Source organism: Carcharodon carcharias, chromosome 21 (genome assembly GCF_017639515.1).
Source record: "Carcharodon carcharias isolate sCarCar2 chromosome 21, sCarCar2.pri, whole genome shotgun sequence".
Taxonomy (NCBI): Eukaryota; Metazoa; Chordata; class Chondrichthyes; order Lamniformes; family Lamnidae; genus Carcharodon; species Carcharodon carcharias.
The window spans coordinates 26550092-26563311 of record NC_054487.1 but is presented as its reverse complement, the minus strand read 5'-3'; the positions used below and the strand labels follow the sequence as shown (position 1 = coordinate 26563311).

Below are 13220 nucleotides of genomic sequence, written 5' to 3'. Positions count from 1 at the left end.
TTATTTCCAGCTCTTCAACAGAGGAGTTGTCCTCTTTACGTGAGGTGAGGGCTTGGATGGAGCTGTGGGACTGGCAGGCTGAGAGCGTCAGTCTCTTAGCAGAGCTCCCTGTGAACCAAAGTAGAAATAATTAGTGCATGGCAGCAGAGTCAAAAGCAGGAGTGAGAGAGCACTCACAGTTGCATTGAGAGAGGGATCATATGGTGCAGAATCCTCATGTGTGTGTTCGACGTCAACCTCATCATCACTGCAGGCATGGTCCACATCCTCACCAGTCAGCGCGTTGGCACGCTCCTCAAAGTGAGTGAGGGGCCTAATGTGGGCCACTCCACCCCTGGTCTGGGACCTCTACCTACTGTCGTCAGCCAGCTTCTCGTGCATGAAAACAGATAGAGAGAGTGTAAAAAAATAAAAACAAAAAACTGCGGATGCTGGAAATCCAAAACAAAAACAGAATTACCTGGAAAAACTCAGCAGGTCTGGCAGCATCGGCGAAGAAGAAAAGAGTTAACGTTTCGAATCCTCATGACCCTTCAACAGAACTGAGTGAATATTAGGAGAGGGGTGAAATATAAGCTGGTTTAAGGTGGGGGGGGTGGAAGAGAAGTGGGGGGGGGTGTGGTTGTAGGGACAAGCAAGCAGTGATAGGAGCAGATAATCAAAAGATGTCACAGACAGAAGAACAAAGAGCTGTTAAAGGTGGTGATATTATCTAAACGAATGTGCTAATTAAGAATGGATGGCAGGACACTCAAGGTACAGCTCTAGTGGGGGTGGGGTGGAAAGGCTAGCAGGGCATAAAAGATTTAGATTTAAAAATAATGGAAATAGGTGGGAAAAGAAAAATCTATATAAATTATTGGAAAAGCAAAAGGAAGGAGGAAGAAACGGAAAGGGGGTGGGGATGGAGGAGGGAGTTCAAAATCTAAAGTTGTTGAATTCAATATTCAGTCCGGAAGGCTATAAAGTGCCTAGTTGGAAGGTGAGGTGCTGTTCCTCCAGTTTGCGTTGGGCTTCACTGGAACAATGCAGCAAGCCAAGGACAGACATGTGGGCAAGAGAGCAGGGTGGAGTGTTAAAATGGCAAGCGACAGGGAGGTTTGGGTCTTTCTTGCAGACAGACCACAGGTGTTCTGCAAAACAGTCGCCCAGTTTACGTTTGGTCTCTCCAATGTAGAGGAGACCACATTGGGAGCAACGAATGCAGTAGACTAATGTAGGGGAAATGCAAGTGAAATGCTGCTTCACTTGAAAGGAGTGTTTGGGCCCTTGGACGGTGAGGAGAGAGGAAATGAAGGGGCAGGTGTTGTATCTTTTGCGTGGGCATGGGGTATGTGGAACATACCATTATCATTACAAGCCTACCGACTCCCACAGCTACCTCGACTACAGCTCCTCACACCCCGTTTCCTGTAAGGACTCCATCCCATTCTCTCAGTTCCTTCGCCTCCGTCTCATCTGTTCTGATGATGGTACCTTCAAAAACAGTTCCTCTGACATGTCCTCCTTCTTCCTTAACCAAAGTTTTCCACCCACGCTCGTTGACAGGGCCCTCAACCATGTCCAGCCCATCTCCCGAGCATCCGCTCTCATGCCTTCTCCTCCCTCCCAGAAACATGATAGGGTCCCCCTTGTCCTCACTTATCACCCCACCAGCGTCCGCATTCAAAGGATTATCCTCTGCTATTTCCGCCAACTCCAGCATGATGCCACCACCAAACACATCTTCCCTTCACCCCTCCAGCGGTCATTCTGCAGGGATTGTTCCCTCTGGGACACCCTGGTCCACTCCTCCATCACCCCCTACTCCTCAACCCCCACCTATGGCACCTCCCCATGCCCATGCAAAAGATGCAACATCTGCCCCTTCACTTCCTCTCTTCTCACCGTCCAAGGGCCCAAACACTCCTTTCAAGTGAAGCAGCATTTCACTTGCATTTCCCCTACATTAGTCTACTGCATTCGTTGCTCCCAATGTGGTCTCCTCTACATTGGAGAGACCAAACGTAAACTGGGCGACTGCTTTGCAGAACACCTGCGGTCTGTCCGCAAGAAAGACCCAAACCTCCCTGTCACTTGCCATTTTAACACTCCACCCTGCTCTCTTGCCCACATGTCTGTCCTTGGCTTGCTGCATTGTTCCAGTGAAGCCCAATGCAAACTGGAGGAACAGCACCTCACCTTCCGACTAGGCACTTTACAGCCTTCTGGACTGAATATTGAATTCAACAACTTTAGATCTTGAACTCCCTCCTCCATCCCCACCCCCTTTCCATTTCTTCCCCCTTCCTTTTGTTTTTTCCAATAATTTATATAGATTTTTCTTTTCCCAACTATTTCCATTATTTTTAAATCTATATCTTTTATGCTCTGTTAGTCTTTCCACCCCACCCCCACTAGAGCTGTACCTTGAGTGTCCTGCCATCCATTCTTAATTAGCACATTCGTTTAGATAATATCACCACCTTTAACACCTCTTTGTTCTTCTGTCTGTGACACCTTTTGATTATCTGCTCCTATCACTGCTTGCTTGTCCTACAACCACACTCCCACCCCACCACTTCTCTCCCCCCAACCCCCCCCACTCAACCTTAAATCAGCTTATATTTCACCCCTCTCCTAATATTCACTCAGTTCTGTTGAAGGGTCATGAGGATTCAAAACGTCAACTCTTTTCTTCTCCGCTGATGCTGCCAGACCTGCTGAGTTTTTCCAGGTATTTCTGTTTTTGTTTTGGAAAGAGTGTAAGCAGGATGCATGGCACTGCGTGGAATGTTTGTGTAGTTAGCGGTGTCATGGACGGGACGAGGACGTGAGCTCCAGAGGATATGAGCCTAATGGAGATTTGAGAGTGTGTGTGAGAGTTAGTGGTGTTGTCCCTTGAGGTGTGAGGTCCCTGTGGGTGTGTGATGGGTTTGGGAGTGTGAGAGTGGAGAGTGATGAGGGGTTGACTTACCCCGGCAGAACGGATGAGATAATTCATCCTCTTCCTGCACTGGCTGGCTGACCTCCTCTATACTCCGGTGGCATTGACCCCCGCTGCCACCATCTCCCAGGCCGGATTGGTGACTCTACTGGACCTCCTGCGGCCTGATCAGGCGTAGAGGACATCACAGAGGCTTCCACTGCCTCTGGCAGGCGCACCAGAGAGGCGTCACTAAATTTGGGAGCTGTCATCTTCTTTGTTTGCAGGCCATCTGTCACCTGGAGAAGGCCTGGTCTGTAGACATGACGCAGGCTGCAGTCTGGTGCGCTTTAAATATGGTGCCCAGAGCGAGGAAGCACTGAGGTCACAGAGTGGTGGGCAAATCCAAGCCTGCCCACCTGCAATCCAGCGTGTTTCCAGTGAATGCATTATTAATGAGGCGGGACGTGCCAAGGTGGTGCGAAAACCTGCCATTGCGGCCAGCAGGTAAAATGACTTTTTTCAAGCCCACTACTGCACTTGGTGCAAATCTGGGATGATTCGACCTATTGCCACTCCTGCCCCCATACCTATTGCAGCTTTTCTGTGGACAGGTTACCTATTCCTCAGCCCTCCCTGTGAGATTACAGCAACACTGGCAAACCCAGGGCCTCATCACAACAGCTCCAAAAACACTCCAGAGAACCTCCAGAAATGCTTCCAAATTACTGTACCTGCAGTGGTTATCTGAACCTTTAAATAATGCTAGCACCAGGATGCACCTTTTGCTCAGTGATCGGTGTTTGTGGAGTGACTTGTGAGCTTGTGTGGTTCAAATTAGGCATTATTCCATCACATCAGCCATTAAGGCTATCTGGCATCAGGATAGCATCCTGAGCTTTCAGCACACACTGGGGATACAAGTGCAAGCGCAGGCCATGGGGGTGCTGTGCCAGAAGCAGCTAGTGTCACAGCAAAAGAGCTCTAGGCTTCCATAGTGCTAGAATTTCACATCTGGTTAGTTCAAGTCATGATTTAGATAGCTTTGCCAACTTTACTACAGCGCCTGCTTTTCTAAAGCTACAACACTGAGTAGTTTTTTCACAACATAAACAACAGGCCCACATTGGAGATACATTCAATGACAGATGGTTCTGACACACAAGTGTTTTTAAAGGAATGGTCCAGGATAATTTAACATAACACAACATAACACAATATTAAGGACTTACTATTAACAAATTCACTGAGCTAAACCTGTGCTTTAGCAGATTAGAAATAGATTGTATGTAATATTCCCAGACAGTGGGCAGAATTTAATCCAGCCCACAGAAACAGAATGGGGGTGGGAGCGTGGAATTAGGAGGGATGGCAGGACGGTGCAGAGCCCACCACCTTCCTGACTCCCTGTGATTTAGTGAGGGACAGGAAAGGTTGAGGACAGCCTTCCCACCTGAAGGCCAATTGCAACCTTTAAGCAGCCAATTAATGGCCACTTAAGGGCCTTATCTTGCTGCCATTGGCATTCTGCCAGTGGTAGAGGGGGCACGTGGGGAAGCTGCCTAGTGAAAGCTAGCAGTCTCCCTGTGGGCTCGGTTGTGCAGTGGGGTGGGGTAGGGTCCTTATTGGGCAGCCTGTGGTGGCCACCCCCAGGTAAAGAACACCCAGCCTTCAATAACCACCAACACTGCCCCACCACCCACGCCACCCCCCCAAACCCACCCCGCACCACCCCCCCCCCCCCTCCCCCCCCCCCCCCCACCCCTCCCCCCAACACCCCACCCCAGCTCACCGGGGGGCTACCTGTCTAGACCCACTGAGCCCTCCTTGGGCCTCCTCTATGTTTGCTGGTCTAGGTTAACTTCAGTACCAGCAGTGGCCATTGTGCCCGGCAACACTAATTGGCTGGCGGCTCTTTAAGGCTGGATCTTAGTCCTACCTCAGTCCAATTGCCTGATCGTCATTGAATTGAGTCGGGACTTCCAGAAATGGCCATGGCAGTGTTGCCCTTGGCTTTCATCGCCGCACTTAAACTCAGTCCATAAGTGTAGACATTACTCAATTTTTCCTGAGCCTTTGAATGGTGTTCTGGAGGTGTGCAAAATTGCAGATCAATTCACCTTTTCTATCTCCCTTCTACCTCTCAAAAAACACTTTACATCCTACCTGACACCTGTGCAGCAGTTTTTGGAAATATTATATAGCAAATAGTGGAAGAAGGCCATTCAGTCATTCTGTTGTGTAGTACCTCAGTGCACTGTATGCTACAAGTTTTTTTCTTAAAGAGAATCCTTGCCATAGATTACATAGTTCAATGCATCAGAAGATATTATTCTTACTTATTATGACCAATATGATAGCTTTTAATAGTAATATCCATCTTTTATCTGCCCAAAAGGTTCTGATCTCAGAAGGGCTTGGTCGATACGCACAAGACCCCAAATTTGTTGCGGCGACAGCCCATGAAATTGCTGATGCCTGTGATATGACAATCGAAGAAATGGAAAATGCAGCAGACAACCTGCTCAATGGCAACACTAAGGCTAGTCCAAATGGCAATCTGTTACCCTTTGTAAACTGCAGAGACTACCAGCAACAGGATATTGTGCAAGATTGCACAGAAGAGGAGCAGGATTGTGAAAAAAGTGAGGAGGAATTTGCAGATGAGATGATTTATGTAAGCACCCTGTAGTGACAGAAGATGGTTTTTATTCTTTGCTTAAATCAGTTTGTTTCAGAAGTGCCTCACTGTTCTTGTGACATGAAGTAACCAGAACAGCTGCTTTCTTCATTTGCTGTTGTGAATTGGGAGTTGAGTTGAGCAATTGTAGCTCTGAATGCTTTTTTAAAAAAAATTAAAATTATTATAAAAATCATGACTTCAGGTAGCAAAGTGGCATGATCTTTGAACCTGTGGCAGAGATCCTATCCAACATCTCAAATATGCTAAGACATTTTCAGGGTTCAAGAGTATAGGAGGGACCTTGGAGGTGATGGATGTCCAACAGAGGTTGTATGTTTAGCTGAATGATTGGCCAAACAACAACTAAATCAGCCTTGGTTTTTAACAAAAAGAAATGCAAATTATGACACACACAACACATTTATGCACACAAAATATATCTTATGAAGGATTTGTCCCTCCTATTATAGAATACCTCAGAAAGTAAAATTCCTTGAATCTTACACTCTGAAGAAGTTTAGATGCTTGGTGGGAAAGAAAAGAGGAAATGTATACAATTCGCAGATGCAGTTAGCCATCCTGCTTCAGCTTTTAATGATGGAGAATGTGTCAGTAAGATAGTCTTTTTAAGAAAGCTTATAGCTAAACTATGAGCTGTTTGGTGTACTGTTCATCCCACTTATTTCCACTGGGATTGCATTCTGAAAGCAGGGTAATTTCTTACTTGGATGTGCTTGTTTGTGTTATGGCAATTTTTGACCAGCCACTTTCTATGTTTCTTTCCTTTCATGATTGTCGGATCCTTGTTTTTTTTTAATGGTTAAGAGATATTTTATATTTTAGAGAGAAGTTCATAATTAAGTGGAATCACTCAGTGTTCTTGCTGCATGCACCCTATAATGAAAATATTTACGTTTTAGAGAATAATACTTTATTTTAAATTGTAGCTTAACTGATTTCAGTACCAAGGTTCTGAGTATAACACATACCATTTATCCATTGGCTGCTCAGATGACATTTTGAACCCATTTTACATTTATTTAAATGATTTTGTAGCGGATCTGTGGCAGATTTGGGTCTACAATGAGTTAGACAGTGGAAATCTTATGAGGTAAATTGCTTAACTGGTCTTGCACCAAAATCCCATCCTCTTGTGATCCACAAGATATGCAAAAACAATGCAATAAAGCGTGACTGTAATCAATATAAGCGTATTAAATTTAAATCGTAGATTATGTATAAGTAAGAATGCATATGTATATATATATAGATATATATAAAACTGAGTAAATATAGATATAAATTTATATTTCTGTATGTATGAAATATAGATCTAAATCTATTCAGTGTGATGGATTCTTGTATTTGCTTTTGTTTGAGAACCTGTAATACTTGAATTCAGTTCAGTTTTAGTATTTGAAAAAAGACAAAAAAAAACAAAACTTGTGCCAAGCAGTTCCTTTCCAATGAATTTGTTGAATACACTGGTGTATATCTGATGCATGGAAATCATTAAACTATTCAAGTGTGCCAACTTTTAAGTGCTTTCCAAGTCTGAATCAAGTAAACGTTTTTAATCAAAATTAAAAATGTACATATTGTAGTTACAATGAAACAGCATCTTCACATATTTAAAATATACTGATTTTGCATATCTTGTGTTCACTGTTGTTGTTGTAGTTCTTGTTGTATTTTGTTTCTACCCCCTGATTTGCAATCTCTCAGACACGGAGTTTACTACAAGGAGGTGCAATGAATATTTAACTACTCAATTTACCTTTGTTTTCTCCTGACCCTTTCAAGTTGCAATATCCTTGTTGTTTAAAGTGGAATCTCAGCTTTTTCTTTAAATTGTAAATTCTAAAAAATTGCTAGGTTCTCTACCACAAAGCTGTGTTTTCTTGAAAAATCGAGCTTGTAGAGTGCAACTAAAACAAATTACCATCGGTTGGATACTTACAACACATCCTGGGAAATTAATGCCACTTTAGTTAGCTAGTTTTATCCAGCTTTGTATTTATTTCTCCCATAAAGGATCATTCACTGATAAAGGAAAGACATTTTTATTATTTCTCCTAAATCCTGTGACAAATTTTATATAAAACGTCTGTAGACCAATAGTCAGCCACAGTTGTGTCATCCCATCCAAAGTGCACTGCAGTGAAATTAAGCAACAGAATCTCTTGGTGGTGAAAACAAAAACTGCAGTGTTCTCAATTGGTGTTCTGTACAGCACAAAAACAGAGAATTTTGTCAAAGCTGAAATTATTGACAGTGAACTTAGCCTTGAAGATTGTTTATGTACAGTTTTTCTTTAAATCTGCTTCACAATTTGAATTTCTAAAAAATATTATCTGGGCCATATTACCTACATATTAGGTAAAATACTTGAGTAAGAAATGAGAGGTGTGGAAGTGCTGAATCATAAATTTGGAACATACATTAATTCTGCTAGAGGCAACATTAGGTATGCTATTCAGACCTAAGCTGCATGTTTAATTATTAATTTAAAGTACTTTTTTCTGTGACTCATAATCTGAGCTTTCTCTTTGTAAGGCTATGTCATACATACTTTACACTCAGAAGCAATATAATCAAGTATGTGAAAATTGATTTACATATGCAACAATTTTTGCCATAAACTAAAATTATAAGTCATATAATCACTATCTCCACTATTTATGAGAACAATCTTGTGCAACAATCATCTTCATTTGACTTAAATAACATTTGTTTTAGGGTATAGGAGAAAATAAATAATGTCCAACATATCTAATCTGAATGAATACTATTTTTATAAAATTCAGAAGGTACCATCAGCAAACAATTAGAGATAATAGTTGGCTGGCAGAAATTATGGACATGTTAGAAAATATTTCCCTGTATCTCAAAAGATAAACCACTTGACTATACAGAGCATGAAAACTATGTAATTAAGATTAAGATAGTAACAAAAATATTGCTGAAAATTTAATGTCCATTACTTTATGTTTTTAAAGGTCATTTAATACATTATGATGAGAAACAGTTTCAATGTTAATCACTTATTTTGAATGTACTATGAAACATTTTTAAGAAGGAACCTCCATGTATAAGTTTGAAAGAGGAGATGAATAAGTAAATAGCTGCATCAAAGAAAGGAGAGTTTCATTTGTATTTTGTAAGTACTTTCAAATTTTAACTTTTCACTGTCCCATTTGGATTCAGGATTGAGTGCAACCCATGCCATCCTAAGTTCTTAATTGTCTGTGAGCCTACTGCCTTGGTTAAAACTGGTTTCCATTTCAATGAGTAAAGTATTTTTCTTTACTTACAACATATAATCCTTGTTTGTATATGAAGCAGCGTTTTCCTTGATATACATGTTTGAGAGTTTGAAATTTCATGTAGTACCCCAGCCTTCCATCTGCAGTTTGTTGCTTGGGATGTACATAAATATAAAGGGCTGTTATTATTTGTGGTAAGAAAAAAGATTTGAAATGCTGAGCATTATTTTCTCATTCTGACATCAAATACGAGCAATGCTACTGGCTGCTTTTAGGATGAAATTGATTTCAGTGTAAATTGTAGGATTGTGTTATTTATTGAATCTATACCAATGTTAAATCTCCATGAAGGCATAGATCTTTCATAGCTTATAGGCTTTTTTTCATTGTGAACTTTGGAGAAAAACTCATTATTGACAACAGCCCAGTTTCCCCCAAACCTACCAATTGATTGTTCAGATCGCAACTCTCCTCATGTATACAGAGAAAACTAATCGAAGGATTTATATCAAGACTGCAGATGGGAATTCCTATATTTATGCAACTTACTATTACGCACATTTTACTATAAAGGAGGGTGATCCCTTCCACAGTCAGCAGGTACCAACCCCTATGAATTGGTATGTGCTTGAGTTCTGCTTTTAGCAGTATGGTTGCCCACTGGCTCTGTGCTAATCCTGAGGGGAGAAAAGAGAATTAGAACTATCTGAATACATTATACCCCAAAATTGGAAACATTTTAAAGCAATTTCAGAACTCATTATAAGTGACAATATCAGTACAGCAGAAACCCAGCAATTGAATGGCAGCCTTAAATTCACAGCATCCATTGGTTTGTATGTAATTTATACCAAATAATTTATTTTTGATTTTTATTATTTTACTTCCAACTTGCTCAGCATTATGCCCTGAGTGTAGTTGTCTATTGGTAACAGTGTGACCTTGATGTACAATATGAAAAGTCTAATGGTAATGTAGAGCCTGAAAGAGTAGGCATGATATCTAGTATCATGCAATAGGCACCATCATGTAGCAAGGTTTGATTATCTGGGATGGGATGAAGACTATATAATGAATAAAGAAATCATCCAGTCCACATTAACATCTGTTAAACAAATATTTCATGTACATTAAGTCTGCAAAAAATGTGGAAATATAGTTTTATAAAGTGCAGACTATAAACAAGACAAAGGATCCCACATTTTAAAGCTAAATTATTTAGTTTAAGTTCTCGTCTTCGCAACATTAAAATGTTTGAGAGGCCAGTTATTTAATCAGCAGTTTTGATTATCTCCCTTTCTATCTTTTGTGTTATGCTTGCACCTAGTGATAATGATGGTGTTCAAAAATTGGGAAGGGGAATTAAAAGCTTCAACCACAACCTATTTATATTTTATTGTGTCCCATAAAGTGGTAAGGCTGTGTCCAGCATCAGCTCTATGTCTTAACATTGTTTTCATTTTCCCTGTCTTTTGATCCTCTGAATACATTTTCATACTGAAGCTAATTATAAGAAGGATTTACATATTTAATTTTCATTATGATTATATACTGTAAATTAAAGAGGTGCTTCGAATGTAGCTCTGTTTATTCTGGATGTACAATATTTATAGGGGTTTTTGTAATGTGATAAATTTTAATTTCTGTTGGAAAATTTTGCTTTGCAACATTAAATATTCAATGGGATCAGAATTCCTATAATTTAAGCATATTAATGACATGCAAGCCTAAGGTCTCACTGAACTTTGGCAAACTTCTTAGAATTTCAGCATGGAACTGGGCCTTTTAGTTAGCTTTATATATTGTTGATCTGATTATGCACCCCAGGAACTGTAGTGCTGCCATGTGTGTCCGGATACAAAACAAATCTAACCTTGCAAAATTCAGTTGGGCTCTGGGGGCCTCTGTCATAACTGTAGGGTGCTAACAGTCTGCAGAAGGCATGGTGCAGGTGCATGGGGCAGAAGGACTATGGGGAATGTATAGTTACAAGGGAGTAGGGGATTCTGTGGAGGCACCAGGCAGGAGTGCCTACATTTTTATTGACAACATGTTAATGGTGGCTTCTTCTTCAACGCCTATTTGAAATGGGTAGCATATAGCTGGAGCACTGCTCCAGGTGCATTATGAGGTAATCGCCCAATACAACAACTTGGCAGACTTTCTTTAAAATCTTCAGTTACCTGAACAAAAATCTAAGGAATAAAATATGGAACATGCAATGGAGACAGTGCAGGTCTTTGTAGCTGTCACAGAAACTGTATGTCCATAAAAGAATAATTTGCCTGTTTTGGACTGCATAAAGAGAAGCTCAGGAGGGAAAAACGTGGCAATACAATGATGGCTTACATTGCAGAGTTTCAGTGAGACAATGGCCCAGATCTTCCAGTCTCCAGATGGTGGGAGATCGGGCGGATGACCCAAGATGGGACTCAGGACCCCATGGAACTTCTTATGGGCAATTCCCCTGCTCCACAAGATCATCCGCCAATGCCTCCAACTCTAACTCCGAGTCGGAGACTTTGAACATTCCACCGTATTTAACCGGATAATTTCCTTGGAAATGTTAGACAGAAAAATCCTAGTCCAACTCCTGGCTAATTACAGAAGTGACTCCCCACTCACACACTGACTCCCCAACTTCCGTCCCAACCCTCCCCTGACCCCTGGACTACCCACCCGATCTGAATTGACTACCCACCTACCCACTCACCCATCTACTGACTCACCCGCCTACCCATCTGCCACCTGCCACCCCACCCACTTGCCACCTAGCCTACCTGCCACCTAGCCAACTGCCATATCACCCACCTACCCACTTACGCTTAACCACCTACCCACTTACCCATCTACCCACCCTACCCATTCACCCATTCACACTGGACATTTAAATTTACTATATGGCAGCTAGTGCCATAAAAGGGGGCATGTCCTGTGTCCCCACTGATGCCACAGCACCGCGATGGAGTTCTTTGTGGGATTGTGCATTCCGCATTTCTGAAATTCGAGTGGAGCAGCAATCCGACGATGATTGCCGCTTCGTGGAAGCTCCAGGCCTATGTTTAATGGTGATTATTGGACTGGAATTTCACATGCTGGTCAGCTACGACAAGGCCAAGGGTCAAAAAAGAGGAGGAAAATTTGTAGCGTGTACATTTGAAAAGCACTTGTCTTTTACAATTACACTTAACACATTTTTCCCTTCAATCCGCAAAATTATATGTGTCAGATATGAATGGTAACTGACTATTTGTGGAAAGTTATTTCTGTCAGGGACATGAGTGAATCCAGAATTATCTGAAACACTGTTGGTAGGGTTTGCAAAAGTTGTTGTTTTATTTAAATTGCTATTATTTAGTATTGCATGCAGAATACATGATTAATTCCCTTCTCTTTACCACCTGTTTGAACAGTTTTGAGTCACTAAATTTGACACTTTTGTACTCTGTTAAAAAAACCAAACAGAAAAATAGATTGTTTGTAAATAACCAATGTACAGTTTGTAACTGTAATGTTATTCTGTCTATGGTGGGATAATCCGTCTTGCCCTCGCACGTAAAATTTAGAATGTATTGACCTAAAACAAGTTATAAGTTAACCTTTAATTTGGACAATGTATATTCCTGTAAGATTGCATTTTTATCTAAGGAATGATGTTATTAAAAATTGCAAATAAATTAAATTTCCTAACACCATGCCTGTTTGTTGTTGTGCTAGGCCACAGTTAAGCCTTTTTTGTCATGGGTATTACAGATTTAGGAACATAGGGAATAGGAGCAGGACTAAGCAATTCAGCACCTCGAGCCTAGATCATGGCTGATCTTCTATCTCAATGCCATTTTCCCATGCATTCTCCATATCCCTTGATATCTTTAATATCTAGAAATCCACGGATGTCTGTCTTGAATATACTCAATGACTAAGGCTACACAGCCCTCTGGGGTAGAGAATTTCAAACATTCACCACCTTCTAAGTGAAGAAGTTTCTTCTCACCTGAGAACTAAATGATCTACCTCTTATTCTGAGACTGTGTCCCCTGATTCTAGACCTCCAACCAGAGGGAAACATCCTTCCTGCATTTACCCTGTCGAGCCCTGTAAGAATTTTGTATAAGCAGAATTTTCCCCCCTTTGGGGGGGAAGTTTAAGAGCGGGCGCGCAGAGGCACACCTCCGATCAGCGCCTCCGATCGGGGCGTGCCGCCATTTTACGTGGATGGGCCAATTAAGGCCCACCCAGCTTGTCATCCGCAAAGAAGCGCTATGCATTCCCTGTGCGGGTAAGGGGGGGGAATTCCCTGAGCTGAGAGTACACTCTTTCGCTCATGCACACGAAAGAGCGCACTCATCACCCCCCTGGGGCTAAG

The 13220-nt window shown here is 41.7% G+C and overlaps 1 protein-coding gene across 1 annotated transcript in view; it reads left to right on the top strand.

The window, feature by feature from the left end:
• The window catches only part of cacna1c (calcium channel, voltage-dependent, L type, alpha 1C subunit), a 1373114-nt gene extending 1360572 nt beyond the window's left edge, over nucleotides 1–12542 (top strand). The window contains exon 47 of the mRNA XM_041215565.1: nucleotides 5304–12542. Within this exon, the coding sequence (XP_041071499.1) occupies nucleotides 5304–5597 (294 nt within the window). The 3' untranslated portion in view covers nucleotides 5598–12542. The remainder of the gene's footprint in view (nucleotides 1–5303) is intronic.
• Nucleotides 12543–13220: the final 678 nt, after the last annotated feature.